The sequence below is a fragment of the Rutilus rutilus genome (assembly GCF_951802725.1).
Source record: "Rutilus rutilus genome assembly, chromosome: 9".
NCBI classification, from domain to species: Eukaryota; Metazoa; Chordata; class Actinopteri; order Cypriniformes; family Leuciscidae; genus Rutilus; species Rutilus rutilus.
In genome coordinates this window covers 7,632,972-7,659,529 of record NC_140223.1, presented here as the reverse complement: position 1 = coordinate 7,659,529, position 26,558 = coordinate 7,632,972, and the positions used below count along the sequence as shown (strand labels likewise).

Sequence of the window (26,558 nt, the reverse complement as noted above, 5' to 3'; positions counted from 1 at the left end):
GTTCTGATGACGCAAGAGTTGCAACTATGGCAGCTGAGAAGGCTCATTCTTTGTGTTCTTTGTGAAGAATTTTCTGAGCCTGATGAAGTCGGTATAAATATGTGTTTAATACTACAAAATATGCCCGATGTTACAGATAATGCACTTGCCGCCCAGAACAAAAGAGAACATCCCAATGGAGTGAAGGGATTGCTAAAACTGAAATGGAAGCACACATCTTACCTAATTCAGACTAAAACACATCTATTTAGCCTCACATACTGACTTTATTTGTAGCTCATACTGTTTTAATACCCTGTATTTTCTTTCTCATTTTTAGGAAAAGCACTTAATTACCATTGTTTATTTCTATACCAAATGTCATACACTTGCAATGAAGCTAAAAATATAAACAAGACATCATTATGTTGATATCCTATATTTTTACAATAAAACAAACATGTCTTCTAATATCCTCAGTTGTTGCGTATAACGATCTGCATCAAACACATTTGTAAATTACTTTCCTTGAACCCATTGTGCGAGTTCACTTTAATACCACGTGCTTTATGTTGCTGCTGATTGGACTGCAGTTCTGACACACCCACCAAACAAGAGAAAACGCATCTCAAACCCCGTTGCACACCGGTGCACGCCGTTTCCAGGAAACATGACGTTCAACCCGGAAACTGTAGCAAAACGTTGCGCACCGTTTTGAACTTGAACATGCCCCTGGCCATAGATAATGTTCACATGTGACTCTTATGAACAATTACAAAAAAAAAAATAATAATTATATATACACATACATATATACATATATAAGAAATCAAATAAATTTAAACAAATTAAATTGATTAAATTGATTTCAGATTACATGGTTTCACAAAAAACAATTTAAAGGCAATTCTTCATTGAAACCATTGGGGTATACTGTTTGAAGTGTATAAATCCAAAAAGCCTCTCGTTGAAGAAGATAGCGCTCCCTATCTCCACCCCGTTGAAAAGATTTAACTAACTCGATGCCTTGAAATTTCAAAGTACAAATATCATGCCCAAATTCATTAAAATGTCTAGCCACGGGTGACTTAGTATCGTGATTGTGTTCTTTTGTGTTCGTGTAATCTTATTCTTAACTCTCTTTTTGTTTTACCAACATAACAAAGCCATGTGAACATTATCTATGGCCTGTTGTGTTGTGTTATTCCTTGTGGTTCCACAATGTTGGTAACTTGATGCACCTGACGGTGCTGATGATTTGAGGAATGAGGTTCACCTGTGATGTTTTTAAAAAACAATCTTTTCGGTGTTTCACAGTACACACTGATGATGGCTTAGGCCGAAACGCGTCTGTGTGGACATGGTAACAATAAATCTATGAAACTATACTTTGAGAGTGGTTTTTCATCTTTATTTCTCATGCGTGAGTAACTACATACATTAAAATATTAGCTACACATAAATAAGAATTTCTCATATCTTGAAGAAAATATCGCCAATATTATTCAGATTATAAAACATATCATGCTGTAGTCATATTTTCACAGAAACATTATACCTGAGATCATGTTGTGTATCTGCATTCTTAAAATCTACTGGCCGACTTATAGAGCCGTCACTCCTCATAGACACACAGCTGGGCTCTGGTTCTGATCTCTTCTGATGAACTGAACTATAACAGAAAATAATAATAATTAATGGTGATAATATTTTAATATAAGTTCTTAAAAAGTATTTTAATTTAAAAAACTTTCTGGTCTAATGGCTTTCAATAAAATTAAAGTTTTTAACTTAATAAATAAAAACATCATCTTGTCTATAATTTAAAGATGATTTCGGCTAATCTGGAGTTTATTCCAAATACCTGCAACCTGGATAAAAATCTTCATCTCTGGATGTTTGAGTTTCATCCATGATGAAGCTGAACAGTTGAAACAGAATCTGATCTTCACCACTGACTCTGAATGGAAATGACAAACAATAATTCAGCTGAACGGAACCTGAGATTCAGAGAAACAGGATCATGAGACGCGGCGTTCACTCAAAAACACAATGTTAGTCGTATATTAACACAAATGCTAAATAAACCACAGACAATAGGAAACAATGAAAGCATGTTTTGCTCTAAAATGAAAAATATCAAACACATATAAAATAACTAATATGTCCTTTAGGGGAAATAGGCTAATATTGGCCTAAATGCGGAAGTTACCTGTAAAACGTCTCGAGACCTGAACACTCACCTCGAAAACCGTTTGATCACATTCAGATTCACAAAATCCACCGCCGTTTCTATCAAGTAGTTACACGTAAATTCGTGTCTTAGCTTTTATGAAGGTTTCCATGAAACGCTTTGCATTTGATACTCAGTATAGAATCGATTCTGGCTGTTTAAATGGCGAAACATCAACTCTAATAATTTACTTCCACTTATTACGCGGAAAACAATGATGGCGTCACGTCACGCGCGCGCTCACAGTCCTGCAGGTGCACGGGTTCTGTAAGGTAAACCCGCACTCGCAGTAGCAACTAAACCGAATATAGCATCACTAATTTAATTCCGTGCAATAAAGCACTATGTTTTACAAAAATAAAATCTCTTGATAATGCATGCTATTTGAACATTTAGACTGAATGATCAGACAGAGACAAATTTGAGAATACAGTACAATATTTGAATGTTTACAGTAACATAAGATTCACATAAACACACTTATATTTCATTCTAGTGTTCAGTGATTTACTGCAGTTTATTTCTAGAATGCTAAACCAGAGTAAGTGTGTGAAGCTGCTTCATTCTTCCATCGACTACATTCATGACAGGACATGAACAAAAGTTCCCAATTCATGACACAAGCAAACCTAATCCAAGCTGAACTGAGACTGTTAAACTTAAGCTCAGCTAAGACTGTTGTTTAGGAGTGAATGTGCATGAAAATTAAGGCTGTAAATCATCAAAACAACATGGAATGATAAAACAACAAAAAGGCAACACGTATTTGCTTAAATGTTGACAGCACAAACATAACAGAGGAAATAACAAAATACAGACAAGACACTTTTTTATTTTTTTTGTTTTACATTTTGTTAGATATTTTGATGCACATAAATTGGACTCATCTTACTCTCACCTCTACAGGAAAGCTAGAATTACTAGACAACATCTGTTTTATTGCCATATTGACATTTTATAATTCAGTGAAATCATTTTGTAAAGACTTAAGATGCCATATTGAATCAGACACCAATGAAAACAAGGCTGTGAGAGATATTAAATGAATTGTTCACCCAATGAAATTAGCATTTCCACAAATTAAGTGGGAAAAACAAAACAAAAATGTGATACTGCATTGATGTCATGTTAAAATTACCCTAATTACAAGTTCCTGATTAATAAAACCAACTAGTAAAATTTGTTATTACTAGTTGACTGTTGTGATGTGATATAAAAATAACTGAAATTGCAGCAGCTCCTACAGTTAATGATAGTTAGTTAGGTATGTATGCATCAGTTTGATATTTACTATATTTTGATAAAGATTTAATACTACTATAATATTAATATAAAGATCACAGCTTCGTTTTCATTCACATCTAAACTGATTAGAGTGTAAAGCAAGAACAGTCTGCGGCTGCGCTCATCCTACACAATCTATATTATCTGATTATTATGAACTCCAATAAAGTAAATCAATAATCTCACAGATTTCCCAGATCATACAGCGGGTGAGGATGCAGGATTAGTTGATCACTGCTGTCTGAGAGCCTGAGCGAGTCGGCGGGAGTCAAGCGATTATTTTCTCTTGATCTTGATCCTCTTTCTTCTCATTGGTCGGTTGAAGCTTTGGAGGGGGCGTGTCCAGCCGCGCCCAGGTTATAGGCTCCGCCTTCTTCATGACCACCTCCACTTTAGAGGCCATCATGTTAACAACACTCTTACTGATGTCAATCACCTGTCAAACACACAATCATATATCAACAAAACAACCCAAATACACTGCAAAATCATGAACTTTGAATTATTCTTTTGTCATTAATATACGGGACAAAAACATTCAATGGATTATGTCTAATAAACACAACAGGTATTCTGCTTTTCCTAATGGATGAAATTCACATTTTAAATCATTGACTTGAAAGTGTTAAGTCTCTTTTTCTAACTTTTTAGTACTAATGTAATCCAATCAAACATTGGCATAAATAAATGGAAGTATGAGAATTAGTTAAACAAAGTTTAACTAATGGAAGATATGAACACGTTTCTGCATCAGTCTTTGGTCCGTTGTATGTCTGATAATCATAATGGCATAATATTAGCACACATATTTCATTTAAAAAAAGGTCAATACTACTGCATACAGTAAGGTTCCATCTGTTAACATTAAGTATATTAGTAAACGTGAACTAACAATGAAAAATACTTCTAAACCATTTATTAATCTTCATTTACAAATATGCTAATCGATCAAATAGATAAAATCTAAAATTGTATCTGTTAATATTATGTAATGTTCCTGAGTTGACATTAACTGACATTGAACAGTTGTATTTTTTATTAAAGATTAAAAAAATACTGTGACACATGAAGAACTCAATGTTATAATGCATTTAATGATGTTTAAGAGGCCATTTGATGTCTTGATTTTGTTTTAGGGCTCTACAAGAATAGGTTTTCATGCTTTCATGTTAAAAAAAACACATTATTTTCTCATATTCTCCATAGTTGCAGCTCCTCTCTTCCCAGTCTGTCAGTAACGCTCTGTTTAGTTCCTGTCTCTATGAAGCCCCTCCTTCTGAAAAGCACACTGTGCTCTGATTGGTCAGCTGGATCAGAGTGTTGTGATTGGTCAAGCGGTTCGAATGTGTTTGGGAAATGTCCCGCCCCTTACCATAACCACCAGTTTCAACACACTACTAACTAACTATCAGTCTACGCCCCTTTATTGGGCATATTTATTATTTAAATGAGGAATATATATATATATATATATATATATATATATTTTAAGTCAATTATTTAATTGTCCTTCTACTACCTCATTCATTTAAAAAAAGAAAGAAAAAAAACAAACTAAAATATCACACTTGAAAACGTGTTTGTATGTAGGCACAATTTATATTTGTCTACCAGTGTTGTTTTAGTTTTATTTTGTTAACTATTTACAATTATAGTATTATTTTGAATTAGATTTATTTATTTTTATTTTCAGCTTTCATTTTAATTTCAGTTTTGTTTCAGTATTTTTGTTATGTGTTCTTTTAAGCTTTAATTTACTTTTATTTCAGCTTTAGAAATTTCAGCACTTCAACGTTATATGATTTCAGATGTATTTCTTTTCATCTAATATTTATATTTTATTTTAGCTTTTGAAATACACTGTTGAATAACACTGTTGTCTACAAAGTAATTTCAAGCACTTTAGCAGATTTTAGAACAAATGTTTTTTAAGATCATAATTAAGCTACATTTTTTTTAATTAAGAAAAGTTTATAAGATCATCAAATTATCTGAACAAATTGTGGTATTATAGTTAGTAAAACTATACTAAAGTAAAACTAAACACAAGGATTTGTTAATTTAAATAAAATACACAAAGGAAATAAAATGAAATATTAAAAAAAAAACTTTAACTTATTGCATTTCAGCCGTTTGCCAAGGTAAACGTTTGTCAACTAAAACTGAAATAAAAAGTTAACTAATTAAAAAATAAAAAAACCAACAAAAACATACAAATGAACTAAAATTAAAATTCAAAATATAAAAAATAAAAGCTAGTTCAAAATGTGAATAAATCAATAATGTTTTCTCAATGACACTAAATGTGTTTTAAGGACAGATAATGGATGGTCACTGACACTCACCCCCCACAGGCTCATCTTCAGCTCAAACTCTTTTTCTCCATCAAAGATCAGACGCATTTTCAGCTGTCGAAAAAAATCATTCATCAGACAACAAAAGTACAGACCATTAATAAATAACATCACCACACTGGACAATAGCAAAAACACATATCACTTTATATATATCAACAGTCGAACTCCCTCACCGAGATGCTGTTCGCTTCCACAGAACAAAGCTCAGGATTCGAGTTCTTTGCATAGATAGACATGGTCAAATGACTTCCTGTCTGGTGCCAATCAAATCGACATGGAGCCACTTTGTTACCCTGCAGGGACAGAAAACACGTGTGTTTGAGAATCATAGTCTATCATGTGATATTGACCTGACGGATGTGAAGCCATTGCTCGGCTCACCGTGTCTTTCCTCCACTGGTGTGATCCTTTATTACAGCCCTCCTGAGACAGGAATGAGTTAAAATCAGACGTCTTCCTCTTACAGCAGCTCCAGTACTTCATCCTGAAACCATGCATGCTCATAAAATACCGTCTAAAAAGAGGAAATAGTTGCTTTTCAGCAACAGTTATAAATTCTCCTCACCCCTCGTGGAAGATGGGCACTCCAGGATGATATGAACACGTTTCTGCATCAGTCTTTGGTCCGTTGTATGTCTGATAATCATAATGGCACAATATTAGCACACATATTTCATTCAAAAAAATATTAAGTAATGTTAATTTCGAAATATATTTCTGCATTATTAAAATCAAAAATTGTATCTGTTAATATTATTTAACGGACCCAAGTTAACATGAACTAACATTGAACACTGTATTTTTTATTAACAAAGACTAAATAATATTGTGACAGATGTATCACTCAATGTTATAATGCATTTAATGATGTTTAAGAGGCCATTTGATGTCTTGATTTTGGGCTCTACAAGAATAGGTTTTCATGCTTTCATGTTAAAAAAACACATTATTTTCTCATATTCTCCATAGTTGCAGCTCCTCTCTTCCCAGTCTGTCAGTAAAGCTCTGTTTACTTCCTGTCTCTATGAAGCCCCTCCTTCTGAAAAGCTGTGCTCTGATTGGTCGGCTGGATCAGTGTGTTGTGATTGGTCAAGCGCTTTGAGTGTGTTTGGGAAATGTCCCTCCCCTTACCATAACCGCCAGTTTCAACACACTACTAACTAACTCAACCAGCCTCCGCCACTTTATTGTGCATATTAATTATTTAAATGAGGAATATTGTGACATGTTCGTTCCTGGAAAAAACTCAAGACTACAATGGAGGCGTTTCAGGGAGTTCAGAAACAGTGACACTAGCCGCTTTCCGACCGGAGGAACCTTTTCACAGTTCCTAGAACTATTGGCTAAAGTACCCAGATGTCGGCGTGTTCGCACCGCAGGAACTAGGAACGATTTTAGTTCTAGGAACTCCATTTGGAGGATCTAATTTAGGTCCTACTTCAGAGTAGGGTCTAAACCAGCACTATAGGAACTACTCGTGACGTTAGTGTACGCTGATGACCGAACGCACGCAAAACACCAGCACTTCTTGCCATTTTTAAAACAGCTATATGTAAACAGACAGATTATAGCCTATATATTTACTCCAGAAACTGATACAAACATGGAAAACAGTGATAGATGGGTCTCTAAACCTTTACTCTGAAGAGAAAATCCAACGCAACTTTGAGGGGACCAAGCCAAACATGATTATGTTTATCTGCCCAGCTAGCAACACTGGACATCAACCACACGGCATAGGCTAATAACTTTTTTTCATATACTGTGTACTTTCTATAACAATTCTATCTAATAACATGTTAAACTGTACTGTTAGACAGATCACTAACTAATAAACACAGAGAATGCGAGCATTGTTTGCTCTGGCGTTCTCAGCGGCGTCAAAATAAAGGTCCTTCGCTCCGTCAAAATTAGGGTTGGGAACCGAAAACCGGTTCTTATCCAGAACCGGTAGTGTTTTTTGAAAAATGTGCGAAATTCCTAAGTTGCTGGGAGCTTATCCTTTAATAGCGACGTCTCACACTCACCTCATGAATATTAAAATAGTAATGAAAGCACTCGCACTATAGAGCTGGTAAGTCCCGCCCATCCGTAAAACCCCGCTGGACCTCTAGGTTGAAAAATCGTCAATGCAAGTGAATGTGAGAAACTAATTATTTTCTGGTCCCGTTTGAATTGTGCCATGAATGTGAACATATGTTGTCTGTGAATTTTTTATATACTTTTTCATGTCACGAGTTTGACAGTATATTGTATGATTCTTTGGCTAGCAGTTGTGGAAAAGACATAACGAGAAAGACTACATGTCGCCTATGTGACGTCACCCCATAACACATTTTCCCTCCACTTGTCAAATCGGTGCTAATGCTGCGATAATCTATGGAGACAGATCGAGATGCCTGTGTGTTTTGCACCCAAATGTCAACATTCAAACCAAATCGGCTGTTCTTTCTTCAGATTCCCGTCTGATGTAAGCTGACTAGCAGCGAAGAGTTGTAGTCCACAAAGTGCTCTCACACAAAGTCTAACCGTATCAAACTTCAACGCGCTAAATTGAAGCATTCTTCACACGAAAAATTATATTAAAAATTCACAGACAACATATGTTCACATTCATGGCAAAATTCAAACGGGACCAGAAAATAATTATTTTCTCACATTCACTTGCATTGACGATTTTTCAACCTAGAGGTCTAGTGGGGTTAGCGGAAGGGGCGGGACTTACCAGCTCTATTCAACGGCTCTGGCCCTACTCATACGTTTTGAGAGAGAGAGAGAGAGAGAGACGATCTCGATTCAAACACCCACGCGAACTTCACACTGAAACATTCAAATCTGTTTGTGCTGTCGCTGAGAGCAGTTGTCAATATGAAACAGCTTTACTTTCACAATCTTTTCAACAACACAGTATCGGTATTTCGGTGTTACAAATATTGAAGTGATCACAGAAGTACTGAAATAAAAGTTTATAGTTCGAGAATAAACATGATGTCTACGGTAGCAACCAAAACAGAGTAAATCACCTTTTGAAAGTCGCTTCAAATAACGAAAATTCACTTCAGAATTTACTAAATGTATATAATGAGCGAGTACATCATGAATGCCTTTTTTCAAACCGTGTTTTTGTCTTATCCTGAATCACTACGGTAAGCCTGTAATAAGCGTTTATACTCGGACTACTTTACACCGGCACCGCTGCGGAGTAGCACAGTGCCTGAGTGACTCACCCGCGTCATAGAAATAAACATAGAAAAGTAGCTCCGGCTACAATGTTCTTCCGCAAGACGCATGCAGTTCTGTTTATTAATTGCTAAGAGCGCTGATTCATCCAGTAATGAAGTGAAGTCTTTATGAATCAATCATTCAAATCGAAATATTATGTTTCACCTGTCTGGATCTTACATGTGTGTTCAAGCATATTCTACCCCTTCTGAGAGGGTATTCTCCACTGCTGGAGATACAATAAGTTATAGGAGAGGTCCCAAATTATCCTAGAGAATGCAGAAATATAAATTTTCCTTCAGTAAAATTAATTATTTTTGCAAAAATTGCTAAATAATATGTTGAATTTGTTGACATTACCAGTCTATTAAACTCATTTGACAAGTATAAGAAATAAACACAAAAAAGGATTGTGCATTTTCCCCTTACTACTATTTTTTTATTAGTTGTTTTAATAATTTGTATTGAATGGGAACCGGAACCGGAACTGGAATCGTTTGGTGGAACCGGAATCGGAACCGGAAAATGTCTTACGATTCCCAACCCTAGTCAAAATAAAGGTCACCGTGCTTGCGTCACTCCCTTACCCCTCCTACCAGTTCCTATGGTCACTTGGCCAGTGCGAACGCAAACAGCAAAACCGAGTTTGGGGGAGAGTAGTTCATAGAACTGTTTAGAAGTGGACAGTTCCTATAACTACTTGGTCGGAAAGCGGCTACTGATATAGAGAAGAACTCCTGCTGGAGGGACTTTTTCATGCTCAAACAGCAACATTACACACTAAAGAGAGATGAACATGGAAAAATCACAATAGGTCCTCTTTACCTAACAGGAGCTTATATCACCATAACATACAGAACAAATGTTATTCTGACCTTCGAGCAGCCTCCATTTTTACACGCCGTCCCAATTTTGACCTCACTTCCTTCCTCTTCTGGAGGTCAAAAAGATGCACATGTCAGGTTTTGCATGAGATGGTCAAGTAACTATATAAAACGAGAATGAATCTAGAACCTCCTGCAAGTTTATAATGATGTAACGTCACCTTTCTCTTCGAGCTGAGCGGCGTCTGCGAGTCTGAGTTTCTCGAGCGTCTGGTTCAGAGACGGGGAGACTTTCCTCTGCAGTTCCACCAGCGGCTCCTCAGCGCTGAAGCAACATTTATAAAGCGCTTTATACAATACAGATCCTTTCAAAGCAGCTTTAGCAGCCATTATAGCGATGATGATGATGATGATGAAGATGAGGAAGAGTTACCTGGGTCTCTGGATGGACTCCAGTGGTTTGGGGGCCTGGATGATATACTCATTAAACCTGGGCTTCAGATCCTCCAGCTCTTTCTTCTCTCCTGAGACCTTCACGTCTGGTTTGACGGGTTCAAGCGGCTTCTCGCTGTTATGAGGACCTTTAGTGCAGCCCTGACAGAGAACGAGACATAAAACAGGAGACATTTGCATACATTTGCTTTATCTTAGTGACAGAATTCGTGGATATCGAAGAGATAAAGGAATTTTACATGGTTGTGATATCGGTTAGCAACTGACAGTTTGAGAATTAAAGCACACCAATGCACAACAGAAAACAGTTGTTCTATCTCTTTTCTTCTGAAGAAGCATGCTGTGTTTAGACACCATCGAACACAAAAACACATTTATTTGCGTGTAAAATGTTCTGCCGAGATCTGAGAATGAGACACTTACTGCAATACTAAGAAAATCCGAGAAGTCTGTTGTCCGTCTCTTACAACACGACCAACCCTGAAGAAAGCAAGAGATAAAGAAAGAAAGAGGGTTTGTTGGAGTGTCTTTTAAAGGGAAAACATGCATTATTGCACCCAGAACAATAACAACATTTCCTCGACTGGAAGACTGACACCAATAAATACCAATAAACAGTACAAAATAAAAGCAATGTGCACTTAAAGGAACACTCCACCGTTTTTTTAAATAGGGCTTATTCGCCGTCTTTCCTACATTTAGATAGGTGGGCAAACGCATTTTTGTCTCAGTGCATGCATTGTTTTATTTTGGAAGCGCCACCGCTAGCTTAGCTTAGCATAATGAATGGAATCCTTTGTTGCCAGCTAGCATGTCATGAGTAAAAGTGATAAAAAATAAAAAAAAACAAATTACTTCTTGTGGCCTGCGTATTCACAACGAGTACAAATAGCAATGCAGATTAAGACTAGGCGATTTCCTAGGCAGATATTGACTTGGGACTATATTGGGGGGAAGCACAGGCGAAGCACAGCTACTTGGGCGCAGTGAGACTTCCAGAGGTAGTGGAAAACACATTCGGTCCGATCTCCGTCTACTGATCTAATGCTTAAACATTATGGGAAGAGATTTAGCAGACTGGATTTAAACTTTGTCGTCTGAAGACCCAAGATTGTTTTGAAGATGAAAAACTCAAGCACAATGTTCTCTCACCATTCCTGATATCTAACACACTCTCACAGCGTTCGGCTGATCTCCCGTCTGTCAGAGCTGAAACGACAGTATGTTCTGTGTGTTTTTCCGTCGTCTCTGGTCTTGCTTCATATGTAAATTGCATGAGCTTATTCTGTCCATTAGATCGAAAGATCTGAATAAACCCATACATTTACCCGCCCATAGACCCTCCCTTCGAAAAAATCAGGACAGAAGTGGTTTAAAGTGGACAAAAGTGACGGATTAAAACACCAGGTGTAAATGGGAATGTGTCTCCCTCGTCTACTTGTGATCCGATTGACCAAAACGCATCTTAATACCAGGTGTAAACAGGGCCTAGAATGAAAAGAATAAAAACTTAATATATCCACGATCAGGTACTCACCTTCAGAGCATCATGAAACACAGGAACTCCAGGATGGTATGTACACACATCTGCAAAACATATCAGTCATGAAACTCTAGAGGGCGCAGGCTGACGGTCTTTTACATGCAATCTGCAAGCAATCACATCATCATTACTGCATGGCACAAGCTGATTAGCCTCTGCTGATCCTGCAGCCAATGAGATCGCTTGCTCAACGTTTAAATGGTCTGGTTGATTGTTTGCTGTAAGCTGGTCCTGAAGTTCCTCTGAACCCCTCCACCTCCCCAGCTCCACCTGCCTAGATCTGCTACAGGATTTATGTATATTATTTATGCAGCGGCCGCATATCTTACATGATCTGTGTATCTATTAGCAGTAGCGAGTCCATACATGCTCTGTTACAGTAATAATCAACAGCAGTGTAGCAGATCTAATCCGCCAAGACCAAATACATGAACACTGACATATTCAATAACATGCTAAAACTATCTGAGAGTTGTCACGATTGAAATGATTTTACACTTAAAACACTTAGAATCACGTGTAACATTATTATCCAATCACTTATTTTAACATTTGTGAATGATTTAATCATTAGTAGTGGCAGTAGTGTATTATTGTTCATATTTTTTTACATTACTGTTTTTATTCAGTTAAATTTTTTTTTTTTTTTTTCTTAAATACATTTTTCTTTAATCAGAGTAGCTGAACCTGAATGAGGGAGCAAAATCAATGTAAAACAATGTTTCAAGTTTTTTTTCTTCTTTTTTTTCAGGAAAGTTCAGGAAAAAAGCTAGTAAGCTATAATTAGACAAACTTGGGTAACACTTAAAATGATGTTAACTAACATTATATGCATGTTTGTCAAGCAGTGTCATTGTGGCATGTGATCGCAAACATCAGTTAATTATATATGTATAATTATTATATAAGAATAATAATAGATAATTAATATAAAAAATATTAAATCTAAAATGATTTGTAAGTTTATGCTTCAAGTATGTAATGTTTCAGGAGAAAATATGGCAAATACATGAAGGTATGTGGCATTTCCCTTTGATCTTTTATACATTAAATAATGTTTGATGATCTTTTATTATAATGTAAGAGCCCTTGATAAGGAGGATATCACATAATTCATTGAGCTCTAGTAGTATGCAGTGCTGTCCAGTTCACAATAACACAATGCATTATATTCTACAAAGCAAGCCTTATCTGCATTTCGACTCCGTTGTGTTTCTTACAGAAACCAGAACCATGCATGCTCTGTTTGGTCATTGAAACGTAAGAGTATGAAGGTAAATAATAGATAGCGCGGTATACAAATAAGCAGTGTTGGGAACGTTACTTTAAAAAAGTAATTAGTTATAGTTACTCACTACTTGTTCCAAAAAGTAACTGAGTTAGTAACTGAATTACTCTATAATAAAAGTAACTCGTTACCAGGGAAAGTAACTATTTGCGTTACTGTAAAAAAAAAAAAAAAAAAATTGCTATATGTCAAAGAATTTGGATTTTTTTGAGCAGTTTTTAAGTCAGTTGAAATGAGTAGAACAGACAGGTGTTTGTACATAACTTTCAATATTTATTGCACGTCGACAGACAGCAAGAGGTTTATCCTGCACTTCAAGCATTATCTTTGTAAGAAAAGTAAACAGTTACACCATATAAAGTGCATTTAACTCTGCAAATTAAATCAACCTCTCTCAACTTTTTATTAAAAGTTTTATTAATAAAGTAAAGGCATTGGACCAGTTTATTTGTAGTGCACTGACTGTGCACATTATATAAGATTAATATATTTGTTTTCCTTAAAATTTTAATTAGCAGTAACTTAAACACTTTTTGATGTTTGAACGCCTCACACACACACACAAATGTAAACACTTTGCGACTTTTCGATCGCGCCCGCGCCTCTCTCTCTCTCTCTCTCTCTCTCTCTCTCTCTCTCTCTCTCTCTCTCTCTCTCTCTCTCTCTCTCTCTCTCTCTCTCTCTCTCTCTCTCTCTCTCTCTCTCACTCTCACTCTCACTCTCTCACACACACACACACACACACACAAATGTAAACACTTTGCAACTTTTCGATCGCGCCCGCGCCTCTCTCTCTCTCTCTCTCGGTTCAATACGAATACATGTACCGTTCCACCCCTAGTTCTTGCCTTTGACCTCAATTAATTTGAAGTAGTGCTTATATCTCCACCTTGAAAATGCCAACTTTTCATCGGATTGCTCCTGACTCGCCATCTCTGCTGCTTCATCGAATCTGTTTAGCTGGTGTGTGTGTGTGTGTGGCGCGTGTGCTGGCATGTGTGTAAAAACACTGGCTCTGATTGGCTACCATGAAACACATGACCCTGCCTTAGCCAATCATAATCGCTTACCTTGTTATTAACCCACTTCCTCAATCGCTGTGCGAGCCAGGGGTGGGTTCGGATTACACAGTTAGTTTATTCAATCAATGCATAGTAACGCACCGCATTTAACATTCAGTAATGTTAACGGCGTTGTAACGACGGGAAAAGTAATTAGTTAGATTACCCCGTTACTGAAAAAATAACGTCGTTACCTAACGCCGTTCTTTTAAACGGCGTTATTCCAAACACTGCAAATAAGTAACACTTTCGATTATGAATAAACTTTGTAACTAGATTAGTGTAACAAACACTCACCCTCCGGATTGATTTCTGGATCAAATCGCTGCCCGCAGCCTTTATTATAACACAGCACAGACATTGCGGACGGTTCACGATACAGATGAAGTATTCACAACTCGTAATAACAGTTTTTTAGTCTTTTATTGCACTGAATGTTCGGTTTTGATGTCTGGAGCGCGCGTGTATATTGTGCCTCGCGTTGGATCTTTCCTCTGCCGGAAACTCGCGACGCGTTCGGGAAAATTCGCGAACTTTTCTGACACTCGACCGCAGAAACGGAAATAAGTGGGTAGAACGGCGGTCAGAATGAATTTACAAGTGATAAATGTGGCGGGTCTATTAACTGCAAAAATAATTTTTAATAAATAATTAAAAAATTGTTTTATTTTTATATTATGACGATTCCTTGAGTATTTTTAATTTAATGGCTTTTAGGGTTTCTCGCTGTCATCATTTATTGTAAATTATTGTCCTGTATCGGCGCTGCTGATATTGGTGTTGTCACGTGGCAGCTGCTACTTTTCTCAGCGCTTGTCAGGATGAGCCAATCACAGTCGATTACGATTACTATTGAAGTTGTTTTATAAAATTAAATTTCTAAAAAAAATGCTGTGACGGATTTACATTTCTATCAAAGATAACAATTCTTGGAAATCAATACATTTAAACTTTTAAGCTTTCTAGTGTACAGGTGTCTCCAATAAAGGAAATTAATGTCTTGAGATGTGAATGTTTGGATGGAGGATTCGTGTTTCTGGGCCGCCAAACGCCCCCTGGAGGAAAATACTTTTATGTCCAACGAGAAACAATTATTACCTCTAGAATTTTCCGCGATACACCCGAACCAGCACATGGCAGGGACTCGTGCAACATCGGCTAAGCTCGGAAAAACGGTCTCTAGATGTGGTTCAGGTTTCCCTTTTAATGCAAGTCTTACCAAGCACCAACAATAATTGTGTGTATATATATTAGGAATACATCTCTAATATGTAATTTAATGCACCTTATCACTACAAATATGCTAATATGCTCACTTACATGTGATAAGCTGGTAAAGTTTTATTTAAATTAGAAAAAAAAAAAGAAGAGAAAAATCGAATTTAGTGATAAAAAATTAGAGACATAGCTTCTGTGCATTTTTAACTTTTCGGGAATTAAAAAAATAAATACATGCATATATATTTTCCCCCTCAAAAAACAGTTACATTGTTATGTTATATTTTATATACACACATACGGACGCCTATTGCCTGTATAACCATTACATTAGAAATTGACATTAAATATTTAGAAAAATTTGGCATGGTAAGAAACACCACTACTCCACCATTCCAAGAGACATTTTTATTATACGTTACTCAATGACACAATGGTAATAAAGGCATATAAATCAACGTAAATCAACAACCCTTGGCTTTCCAACCCAGATTTTCAGTCACACTACCCTTAAAAAAAAAAAAGAAAAAAAAAAAAAGAAAGAAAAGTGGCTAATTAAATACTATTGTTGCTCAAATTCATTCAGATGTCAGTGTATCCAAGCAAACTGGACTATTTGAACATATTCTGGATCAGTAACTACATGATTTCTTACTAAAGAGTAAATCTGAAGCATAAACAAAATCCATTAATATTTTGTGATTACAAACCTGAAAAACAACAAACGCTCATATCAGAATAACAACATGAATAAAAGCAAGCATCAGAACACTGTCTAGTCAGGATAATAAATTCTAGTACTGCATGTTACACACAGCCGGATCACTGAATAATGCGTTTACTAGAGTTTGCGTTGGGTGCCGGTGACTCTGCAAACCAGCCGTTGTTGATAAACTGCACGTCCAGTTCTTCAGCCCCTTGTTCACTTTAATGACATTAGTGCTATTATTATCTGTTCTCATACTGACACAAACAAGCAAACTAATGTTCTCTGCTCAGCACCAAAAAGAAGGAACAGCTCACCCAACAAATACAGGATTAAAGGCACACTATGTAAGTTTTCACCACTAGAGGTCGTTTATTCAAAACAAAGGCGTGGCTTGATGACGCCTTGATTTCGTGGAATCATGGGAGTTGTCTTCACCTCTACAGCCAGTGGAGAATACGACAAGACTCGGGCCGAAATCATATTCATGGATGACCGGTAATGTATTGAAGATTTATTTGCGTTGGAGCGACAGCTAATGAGAGAGGAGCGGCTCGAGAGCAGTGGAGCTTTTATTATCCAACAGACGCTTCTTCTGGTCATGCGTATGTGGGGTAACGCAGCGCTGTTTTATCATATTAGATACATTTGAGTGTGTTGAAAGTTGTTATGCTACTCTGTGCGTTCACTGGGCGGCTACTATATGAGACACTTGTTGCACACGGCAGTGAGCTAGATCAATATTAGACATGGTAAAGATGGTACTCGCGGTAAATCAAGAAAACAAGATGTAAACAAAAAGACTAACTGTGTTGAGCTGTATAACAATGATTAGTTCTCTGTCGATGAATGCATCCAAACAGTTGCTCACCTGTCTAATAAAACACAATATATAATAAAGCGTCTTTGGTGTTTCCATGGTTTCAACAAAATAAAACCAGAAATCGAGGTTAAAACTGCTTATTTCACTGGATTTAAACATTCTTAGAAACATTTGGGATAATGCATGTACACAGATCAGCAAAATATATAACATTGTTCTAGTGGTTTTGGGATATTTTGATCCAAAAACATACATAGTGTGCCTTTAATCACCCGTATTTGCAAATTACACAATATAATGTCATTCAAACCCATGCTTTTTTACCTCAGAAACAAAAAATGGAGTGTTTTATCACTGACATCCCGTTCAATGAAAGCAGCAGTGACTCAAATCTGTACACGTGTTTGGGTGAACTATCCCTTAGACCAGATTGATTTGCGTGGGACGCTGCTTTTAGTTTAGTGTTCCACAGTCCCGCTTGAGAGATTAATCCATTTTCTACTATTCCCACTCATCTTTCCTCTTTGCCTTCCTCCAGTTCCACCAGGCACAACTCCAGGTTTCTGCGCCTGTCGGGGTGGATGTTTTCCCTCATCTTTTTGTTGATGTATTTGATCAACTCCTCCGTGCCTTTGGCTTTGGGATGATAGTGACCGAGCACGTATCCACGGAGGTTATCCTCAGTTCCTGGAGTCACCAATCCGATCAAAAAGCGGAGAAACATGTCCAGATGTCCGTTCGGAGAAGCCAGCATGCGGTCGATGGCGGGACGGTACATCTCTATTACGGGGCGATCCTTGCCTGTTGTACCCTGTAACCAAGATTTTTGGCTCGATATCAACACGTTTTTCGCGTGTTTCCTAAACGCCACGTACACGTACATGGCGGCCATGTACTCCTGTATGGTAACGTGGACGAACTTGAAGACCCACGTCTCTACGTCTTCGCTCGCCCGCCTGACTTCGGTGGTTAACTCATCACGAGTGCGCAAATCTTCATAGGTCAGGTTAACGTTTCTCAAATCATCCACCTTAAACCAGTCTCGTCCCTCTTGAATCATCCGATACGCCATCTTCCCCATCAGCTCTATAAACGCCTTATCTTCATCCTTCCACTTTTGCGCCTCCACGTTACAGCCGCGATACTTCTCGAACGAGCGGTTCATTTGGACGACGACGTACTGCGAATAAAACGCCGTGATGCCAGGTGGATGTTTGCCATAGTCGGGATCTCGAAACGCCCGTTCGAAGATAAACGCCACCATCCAGCTGAAGAGAGGAAGATGGCAGATGATTTCAAGAGCTTTGGAGCGTTTCATTTGGTTATAAACCTTCCTGCCGAGCTCAGGTGGGTCGGTGGTTCTCTTGGTAAAGTACTCTTCTTTGTTTTGATCCGTGAATCCTCTCAACTCTACAAACCTGTCGATTAAATTGGGAGGGATTCTGTGTGCGGCGGAGACGTGGCTGGTGATCCAAACACAAGCGTTAGGAAGCAACGTGCCTTTGATTAAGCTCGTCAGAAGGGCATCAAGTGGCGCTTTCTCCCTGGCGCTCGTTATAGTTTTGTTGTTTTCGAAGTCCAGTCGATGACGGCAAACTTCTAACGCATCAATAATGAAGAGACTCAAGCAATCTTCCTTCTCGATGAATCCGATGTCCTCGGCTTCGGCGAAGTAGCGTGAGAGCGTCTCTAGGAAGCTCAAGTCTCCACCTTTCGCAACGTGCAACTCCTTCGCCGGAATTGGGAACACTAATTGAAAATCCTGATTGTTTTTGTCCTCCATCCAATCCACGATGAACTTACTCACAGCCACCGTTAGACCGCAGGCAGGGATTCCCGTCATCATGACCGTACGGATTGGTTTGTGCTCGGGAGGAAGGGGGCGGAAGATGTCGGCGGCCCTGATTGCCGTCTCCTCGACCGTGAACGGGATCCGTCGGACTTCGTTCTCAGTGTTGACGGGGTCCCTTCTGCCCCTGAGGACGGTTACGGGTTCGACGTAGACGTCACTGATGTAGCGCTGCTGACCTGGACGGCATCGACCCTCGTAAAGAGAGTAATAGCGCCTGTCGTGGGCTATTCTCAGATCATACTGTAACAAGGCTGCGAAGAAACAAAACAGAATTTATTACGCTTTTTAACGTGCTAGGTTTATTTTATAACACATTCTATACTGAACTAATTAGCCATATTCAAAAATGAAAGGAACAGTTCACTCAAAAGTTATAATTTATTGTGAATTAACTTGAATTTTTTTTACGATGTACTGATTACTCTTTTCTGTACATGTTCAATCAATATCGTGAGTCAAAAAAAAAAAAAACACCAATCAAAAGATTTGGGTCAGTATGATTTTTTTTTTTCTAAAGAAATTAATACTGTTATTCAGCAAAGATGCATTAACCTGATCAGAAGTGACAGTAAAGACATTTATTATGTTTACAAAATATTTTCATTTCAAATAAATGCTGCTCTTTTGAACTTTGATCAATCCTGACTTTTTTTTTTTATCAGTTTCCGCTGCTTCGGATTTCTGTGGAAACTGTTTTCAACATTGATGATGGAAATGTTTCTCGAGCAGCAAATCAGCTTATTAGAATGATTTCTAAAAGGATCATGTGACACTGAAGACTGGAGTAAATGTTAAATATTCAGCTTTGATCACAGGAATAAAATATATTAACATAGAAAACAAGTATTTTAAACTGTAATACTTCACAATTAGGGCTGTCAATAGATTACAGTTAAATTTTTTTTAATAAAAATTCACAATTAACATTCATTTTGTCATTTGCTATATCTAGCAAAGTAAACCATCAGATCAAAGAAAGATTCTCACAAAACTATTCTCTGCAAGGTTTTTTCAAGGTAAATTTCAGTGTTTTCCAAAAAAGGACACTTGGGGACTCCGAAAGGACTCCAAATAACCAAACTATATAAGGAGTCCATATAATTCAGAAATTCATGCACACATTTTTTTTTTTTTTTTAAACATCACAGAAGAAAAATAATTCAGCACGTGTACAGTGCAACAGCAAAGACCTTATTTACATGTTAGATAAGTCATGTTGTGATACAGAACAAGAAAAAACCTAAACCAACCTCCTTTACTTGACTGCATAAATACCTACAGTATAAGAATCCATTCAGAATTACTAAACACAGCAACACACACACGACAAATCAAATGATTATCCTGAATGTGTGTGAAAGCAACGGATGTGTACTGAAATTTGACTGTGCATAAACAATTTATATCAGTGTCGAGAATGCACAAACTGTTCGTTTGCTCACTAATATAAAGGACTCATGTGTGCTTACTGTACGACTTTACTAGCGAGGTGCTGGATTGCTTTATCCAGCAAGGAAACATAAAATAATGGATTATTTTCCTTCAACAGAGACACTTCAGATCACAGTTCGCCATGATGGTTTTGAATTGCTTTAAATATAATTGGAAACAATTCAAAAAGGTTACATAAAATTGTCATCAGGCTCTTAAATGATATAAAAATTTGGATTTAGGTTTATCGGCCAATATATCAGTTATCGGTTACTGGCCCAAATTCATTTTGGTGCATCCCTACTAACTGCGTGACAAATTACGTTAATGGTGCAATTTCATGTGCTTCAATAATTTATTTGCATTAAATTAATGCATTAAGGATTTTGAATTAATCGTGTTAACATTGACAGCCCTAAATTGCCTTTTTACTGTTTATATATATAATAAAATTATAAATATAAATAATATGTTTGAATTCACCTAAAGCTCTTAAGTTTGAATATCAAAAACAGTTTTCTTTTTGGGGGCAACTGTTCCTTGAGCATCTATCAGGTGACGTGTGAAAGCTGCTGTACCTCGTCTACAGGTCTTCCTCAGGGTTTGGGCCAGATCGTCCCTTCTGATGTTCTGGAGGTTTCGTACAGTGAGATGGAGAGCCTCTCCCAGCTTACAGATCTCGATCATTTTATCAGCCACATCCAGCGCGTCAGTAAGATCCGCAATCATCGAGTAGTTCTTCTTGAAGTTGCAGTGACTGCTCAGACTACGCTTAAAATATGACATCTCAGATGGACGGAGCTGACTAAGACTGTTCACCATGGCCTGAATGAGACAAAAGACACATCTGTAATATTTATCTGAATATAGTGCAAGATAAAGTGTAACCCCTGTGCATCAATTTAAAAAAAAAAAAGTCCTTAGAAAACTGTCATAAAAATGTAAAGCTTTGGAGCGCAGACTTAAGGTTGATCTCATTTTAAAGACCGTTGGCTGATTTGAGTTTTTTTTTATAATAAAAAAAAAGTATAAAAAGTGAAACAAAAAAAGTTATAAATGTTGAAAAGTTGAATGGTTTTATCCCTGTATATTAAATTCATGACAAAAGACTGCAAAATCATGACCTTTGAATTCCTCTCCAGTGTATTTGGATCATTTCCCAGAAAAAAAGAGGGGGAAATGAAAGGAGAATATTATCTAGGCTAGGCTTGGGAAAAGAGGCCAACTTGGCGTGACAACTTTGCAAATGGAGCTTGAGGCAAGTCGTTTTAAGTTTTATCGCCATGTTGGATTGATCAATATGCCATTTCATGTTGCATTTTTGATGGTTAGTCAGTAGACGTAGGTCGTAGCAGCAAACACACTGAGATGATCATGATAAATGACAGAAAATGACCGCAGGCTATCTTTGGTTGCAAGACCGTGACAACGGGCGTCTTTGAACCTCTCTCACTGTATGACATAGGACCACCATTTAGGAGGAGGGCTGCACGATTAAATCGCACTTTACAAGTAATCGCACTTAAATCGAGTTGGCTTACAGCGATTTTGAAAATCGCAAAGGCTGCGATTATTTTTTATGCACAGCTTGTCATTGATGTACGGCTCCGTAAACGCTGCTCCATCTGAAAGCACTGAGTTTGAGTCACTTGTGACGTGCATTTGAAAAAGCAACATCTTTCCAAACATGAGAAGCATTTATGAACCTCTTTCCAACAAAAGACAACATTTAATAACATGCTTTTACTCCAAACTCACTTCATAACAGTTGAGCTCATCCTTCTGTGAGATGATGTGGCTTCTTATACAGAATAAGGCAATCATGTGTTTATTAGTCATGTTTAATCAAAGCGTTTAAATCTTCTGTTTATTCAGCTACAGATAGTATGATGGCGATAGGGATTTCCTGGAATAATGTGTGTTATCGTTCTTCTGCGGTGGGACATATTTAGTGTGTGTGTGGCCCTCTGGCTTTCAGATCGATCAGAGAGCCGTACTTCACTGACAAACTGCACATAAAATAATCACAGCCTTTACCAGATCGCGTGCGGTTTTATTGTGATTAATTGTACAGCCCTATTTAGGAGGAAACAAAACAGCAGAATCAAAAACAGCTACTGACCATTAGAATGTGGCGCAGGGTGAGGGAGCTGTGAGTGTGTCGAAACTGCAGACCGGCGCCCTCTGGAGGAGGCGGCGGAGGCTCCTTCGGTTCCTCAAAATGTACAACGATTTCATCGAAATCATAAGCCGGCTCCTCGCTCCGCTCCTCCTGCACCTCCATTGCAGCACTTTCAGTGAACTGTTCCTGCAGGTCTGTCTCTCGCATCTCTCGGTCATCCAGCTCTTCATTCAGCGTTCTGTTTGTCCTCACGTCGCTCCGCACCTCGGATTGCTCCACGGCCATGGGCTCTCTGTTAATGACAATGAAGTGAGTCTTTTGAGCATAGGTAAACTATTCATTTAGATGCACGCGTGTTGCGGATGTAGTTACTCGTGTCTTGGATGAGAGGCTTCTCTGTGCACGCTGGACTGCGGTCGCAGAAACAGTCCATCTTGGTATATGCTGGACTGATTTGTGTGTGTTCGTTCAGTAATCGCAGTCTCTGGAGATCCTGAGCGGTAAAGTCTGACCCTGTACAACATATAAATATGATATACATACATAAATGGACTATGAAATGATTCACATTTGTGTCCACAACATTATTAGTAGTACACTAAAATTAAACTTTACTAAAACATACAGTACTGCTCAAAAGTTTGGAAACATTTTTTATGTTTTTGAAATAACTCTTATGCTCAAGGCCTGCATTTATTTGATAAAATACAGTAAAAACAGTAATATTGTGAAATATTACTGTGAAATATTATTGTGAAAACGTATTGTGAAATATTACTACAATTTAAAATAATGGTTTTCTATTTTAATATACTTTAAAAATGTAATTTATTCCTGTGATCAAAGCTGAATTTTCAGCATCATTACTCCAGTCTTCAGTGTCACATGATCCTTCAGAAATCAGTATAATATGATGATTTATCAATGTTGTGCTCCTTAATATATTTTTTAGAACCTGTGACACTTTTAAACTTTTATTAAATCAATGAATCCTGAAAGAAGAACAGCATTTATTAAAAATGGAAACCTTTTCTAACAATATAAATCTTTACCATCACTTTTTATCAAGAAGGATCATGTGACACTGAAGACTGGAGTAATGATGCTGAAATTTCTTAATGCTGAACATTTTTAAATTACATCAGGATAATTTATCTCCGTGTCACACCTATTAACCTCAAAACAAGAATGAACCATCAATTTAAAATGATAAAATAAAAAAGTGACATCAGTTCTCCTGTAGCATGTTCAAAAGTTGACAAGATCCAACTTTATTTAACATAAATAACTTGTAGTTTCTATCAGTTTTTAACGTTTTATTACTATTATTCATAGAATGAGACTAAGATGCTTTTTATCTTTCTCAAATTGTTTTTTTGTGATGGTTAAGTTGTATATTACTGTACTTTGTTTCTGCGTGTTTGAGCGGAGGTTCAAAGTCATCTTCATCCTCCTCATCATCATCATCGCTATGCATGGAGCCATAACTGCTGGGCGGCCGGCCCGTCATGACCCTTAAAAACAAATGTTCACATCAACGTTAAAGCAAACAAAAATGACAGCAGCTGAAACGGGCATGTGAGCAGGCATCAGAAAAAGCTCCACAACATACTTTTGCACATGCATAACCGATACCTGTAATTAAAAGCATAATTAAAACACTCAAAACACTCTGATGGCTGAACCTTTTCTGTAATTAAATGTACATAAGAATCGAAGCAACTCATGTGTGAACCAACCTGACTGTCCACGAAATGTCTGAACCCGCAAAGACTCTGCTTTTTTAAACGCAGATTGTATTTCAAGCCAAAAAAAAACTGGTTTTCATTCCAACTAAGTGGCTTGTTATTTGATCAGTCACTAACACACATGCTGGTGGGAATGAAGCGACAATCCTGATGATCTCTGAACAGAAACATCAGGTGAGAAAGAGCATCTTCTCATATTTCCAATTCCCAACAATAAACAAGTTTGCCTGTCAGTTTTAAATGGAATTACACAATTTGCACCAAAATGTCAAGATATAAATGTGAGAACACTGTTTGAATGATGAAATACAGAAACAAGTGTAGATACATAAAACAATCATATTGATCAACAACTACTAGCTCAGATTAATCTCACCTGTCCTGATATGACATTAAAGATATCTGCATTTCAGATGCAATCCTAAACCATTACACCCCATATGCAGATATATTTATTAATGTAGTGTCACTTATCATCACCCAGGGCTCAGTTTGCATAAACATACTGTAGCTGCTATGTTACACACGGTAGTCTTTTAAATATCTATTCCGGAATCACTTACTTTTCGGTCCACATGCCGTTTAATGTGGGTGACTTACAGGTATGACAAGTTTTAAGGACAACAACTGATCAGTAACTTTATGATTTTAGGTTATTATTCGTCCTTTAATTTGCTCTGTAGATCCGGTCTAACTACTAGAGGGACAAGTAACGTTAACCAAACTAAACCTGATTTGGCAGAACTAAGAGAAACAGGCCGGTTGAACCAGACTGGAATGAGAAAAGCCAAACATTCTTCACACACTTACCTATCCACTTCCGAATCACTGTATTCACTCATGATGGTCCTTATGTAAAGTCCTTACACACGGTTACAGCACAGCTCCTGCTTCAAACACAGCACATGGAAACTCTTTTATAGCCGAAAAGGGAAATCGTTCTTCGCCATATTTGGGAGATATACAATTCAAATAAAGCGACAAAGACACTTACCAAAAACCTGTATGAAGCGACAAAAACGCACCCGAAACATTCAGGAAGCGATCGAGCGTTAAACTGAAGTCATGTTGTTGATTATTTCGCTGTCAAAATGAGCTAGAAAATTCGACAGAAATGTCTTCCGTCGGGCTCGCGCATCGCAGTCTCTTCCGCGTTTCCTGCCAGTGACGTCATTTAACTTTCGGTTTAGTGACGTCGCGCTGTAATACACCGTATATGTGCGCGAGAGGAAAACCTTAATGATGAGATTGAGAAGTTCATTTCTGCATCGTCTTTGAAGAGGATTTATTTAACAATAAAAAAATAAACACATTTTAGTTTAATATTTTATTATAATAAAGCTTTATAAAAAAGTACTACTGCCATGTGATACAGTGATCAACCTATCACAACATTGTACAGATATATAGCACCACGCTTTTAAATAGCAGCATTTTAATTGTAACTTAGATGTAACATCTAAATGCAGAAAGACAGAGAAAGATAAACAAAAATATAAAAGACAGACATAAAGACAAACAGACAGACAGAAAGATAAACAGACAGACGAAAAGACAGACATACAAAAAGACAGACAGACATGTTAATACAGACATGGAAAGAAAGAAAGACAGATGAAAATAAAGACAGAAATGTTAATAGACATGGAAAGAAAGACAGCCGAAAAGAAAGACAGAAATGTTAATACAGACATGGAAAGAAAGAAAGACAGAAGAAAAGAAAGACAGACAGACAAAAAGACAGACAGACAAAAAGACAGACAGACAAAAAGACAGACAGACGAAAAGACAGACAGACAAAAAGACAGACAGACAAAAAGACAGACAGACAAAAAGACAGACAGACAAAAAGACAGACAGACAAAAAGACAGACAGACGAAAAGACAGACAGACGAAAAGAAAGACAGACGAAAAGAAAGACAGAAATTTTACAGACATGGAAAGAAAGAAAGACAGACGAAAAGAAAGACAGAAATGTGAATACAGACTTGGAAAGAAAGAAAGACAGATGATAAGAAAGACAGACAGACGAAAAGAAAGACAGAAATGTGAATACAGACATGGAAAGAAAGAAAGACAGATGATAAGAAAGACAGACAGACGAAAAGACAGACAGACGAAAAGACAGACAGAAATGTTACAGACATGGAAAGAAAGAAAGACAGACGATAAGAAAGACAGACAGACAAAAAGACAGACAGACGAAAAGAAAGACAGAAATGTTACAGACATGGAAAGAAAGAAAGACAGACGATAAGAAAGACAGACAGACGAAAAGAAAGAGAAATGTTAATACAGACATGGAAAGAAAGACAGACAGATGGAAATAAAGAGACAGAAAGAGACAGACAGACACTACACAAACTAAATGCATCTGTAAAACTTTATCCCTATAAAAGGCTGATAGCAAAGT

The 26,558-nt window shown here is 37.3% G+C and overlaps 3 protein-coding genes across 4 annotated transcripts in view; all 3 read right to left on the bottom strand.

Moving 5' to 3' along the window:
* The window catches only part of LOC311296903 (NACHT, LRR and PYD domains-containing protein 12-like), a gene marked incomplete at both ends in the record, with an annotated part of 29,946 nt that extends 28,053 nt beyond the window's left edge, over positions 1-1,893 (bottom strand). The window contains 2 exons of the mRNA XM_084418887.1: positions 1,538-1,651; positions 1,844-1,893. Coding sequence (XP_084275013.1) covers positions 1,538-1,651; positions 1,844-1,893 — 164 coding nt within the window. The remainder of the gene's footprint in view (positions 1-1,537; positions 1,652-1,843) is intronic.
* A 748-nt stretch (positions 1,894-2,641) lies between these two features.
* LOC311296753 (cysteine and histidine-rich domain-containing protein 1-like) lies at positions 2,642-14,725 on the bottom strand. Its single transcript, XM_084418640.1, has 11 exons — positions 14,542-14,725; positions 11,890-11,939; positions 10,776-10,832; positions 10,333-10,493; positions 10,121-10,224; positions 9,951-10,009; positions 6,419-6,489; positions 6,235-6,337; positions 6,027-6,146; positions 5,842-5,904; positions 2,642-3,932 (listed from the first exon to the last, which is right to left on the bottom strand). Exons 1-11 carry the CDS (start codon positions 14,603-14,605, stop codon positions 3,765-3,767), a joined length of 1,020 nt encoding a protein of 339 aa, XP_084274766.1. The 5' UTR covers positions 14,606-14,725; the 3' UTR covers positions 2,642-3,764.
* A 1,125-nt stretch (positions 14,726-15,850) lies between these two features.
* Positions 15,851-25,335, bottom strand: nlrc3l (NLR family, CARD domain containing 3-like). Of its 2 annotated transcripts, none has more exons than XM_084419466.1 (7): positions 25,139-25,335; positions 24,955-25,034; positions 23,803-23,910; positions 22,769-22,909; positions 22,397-22,688; positions 20,853-21,099; positions 15,851-19,094 (listed from the first exon to the last, which is right to left on the bottom strand). In XM_084419466.1, exons 2-7 carry the CDS (start codon positions 24,984-24,986, stop codon positions 17,503-17,505), a joined length of 2,412 nt encoding a protein of 803 aa, XP_084275592.1. In that variant the 5' UTR covers positions 24,987-25,034; positions 25,139-25,335; the 3' UTR covers positions 15,851-17,502. The 2 variants fall into 2 exon arrangements, with proteins under 2 accessions (XP_084275592.1, XP_084275593.1); XM_084419467.1 differs by having other exon boundaries at positions 24,955-25,031; positions 25,139-25,305.
* Between the last annotated feature and the right edge of the window lie 1,223 nt (positions 25,336-26,558).

Coding starts and splice junctions, on each gene's coding strand:
- LOC311296753 (XM_084418640.1), bottom strand. CDS start 14,605: ATGTCTGTGCTGTGTTATAATAAAGGCTGCGGGCAGCGATTTGATCCA. Junction 10,225..10,332: donor GAGTCCATCCAGAGACCCAG/GTAACTCTTCCT, acceptor ATGTTGCTTCAG/CGCTGAGGAGCCGCTGGTGG. Junction 3,933..5,841: donor TGAAGATGAGCCTGTGGGGG/GTGAGTGTCAGT, acceptor TGTGTTTGACAG/GTGATTGACATCAGTAAGAG.
- nlrc3l (XM_084419466.1), bottom strand. CDS start 24,986: ATGAGTGAATACAGTGATTCGGAAGTGGATAG. Junction 22,910..23,802: donor CTCAAACACGCAGAAACAAA/GTACAGTAATAT, acceptor TATGTTGTACAG/GGTCAGACTTTACCGCTCAG. Junction 21,100..22,396: donor CCCTGCGCCACATTCTAATG/GTCAGTAGCTGT, acceptor TGTCTCATTCAG/GCCATGGTGAACAGTCTTAG.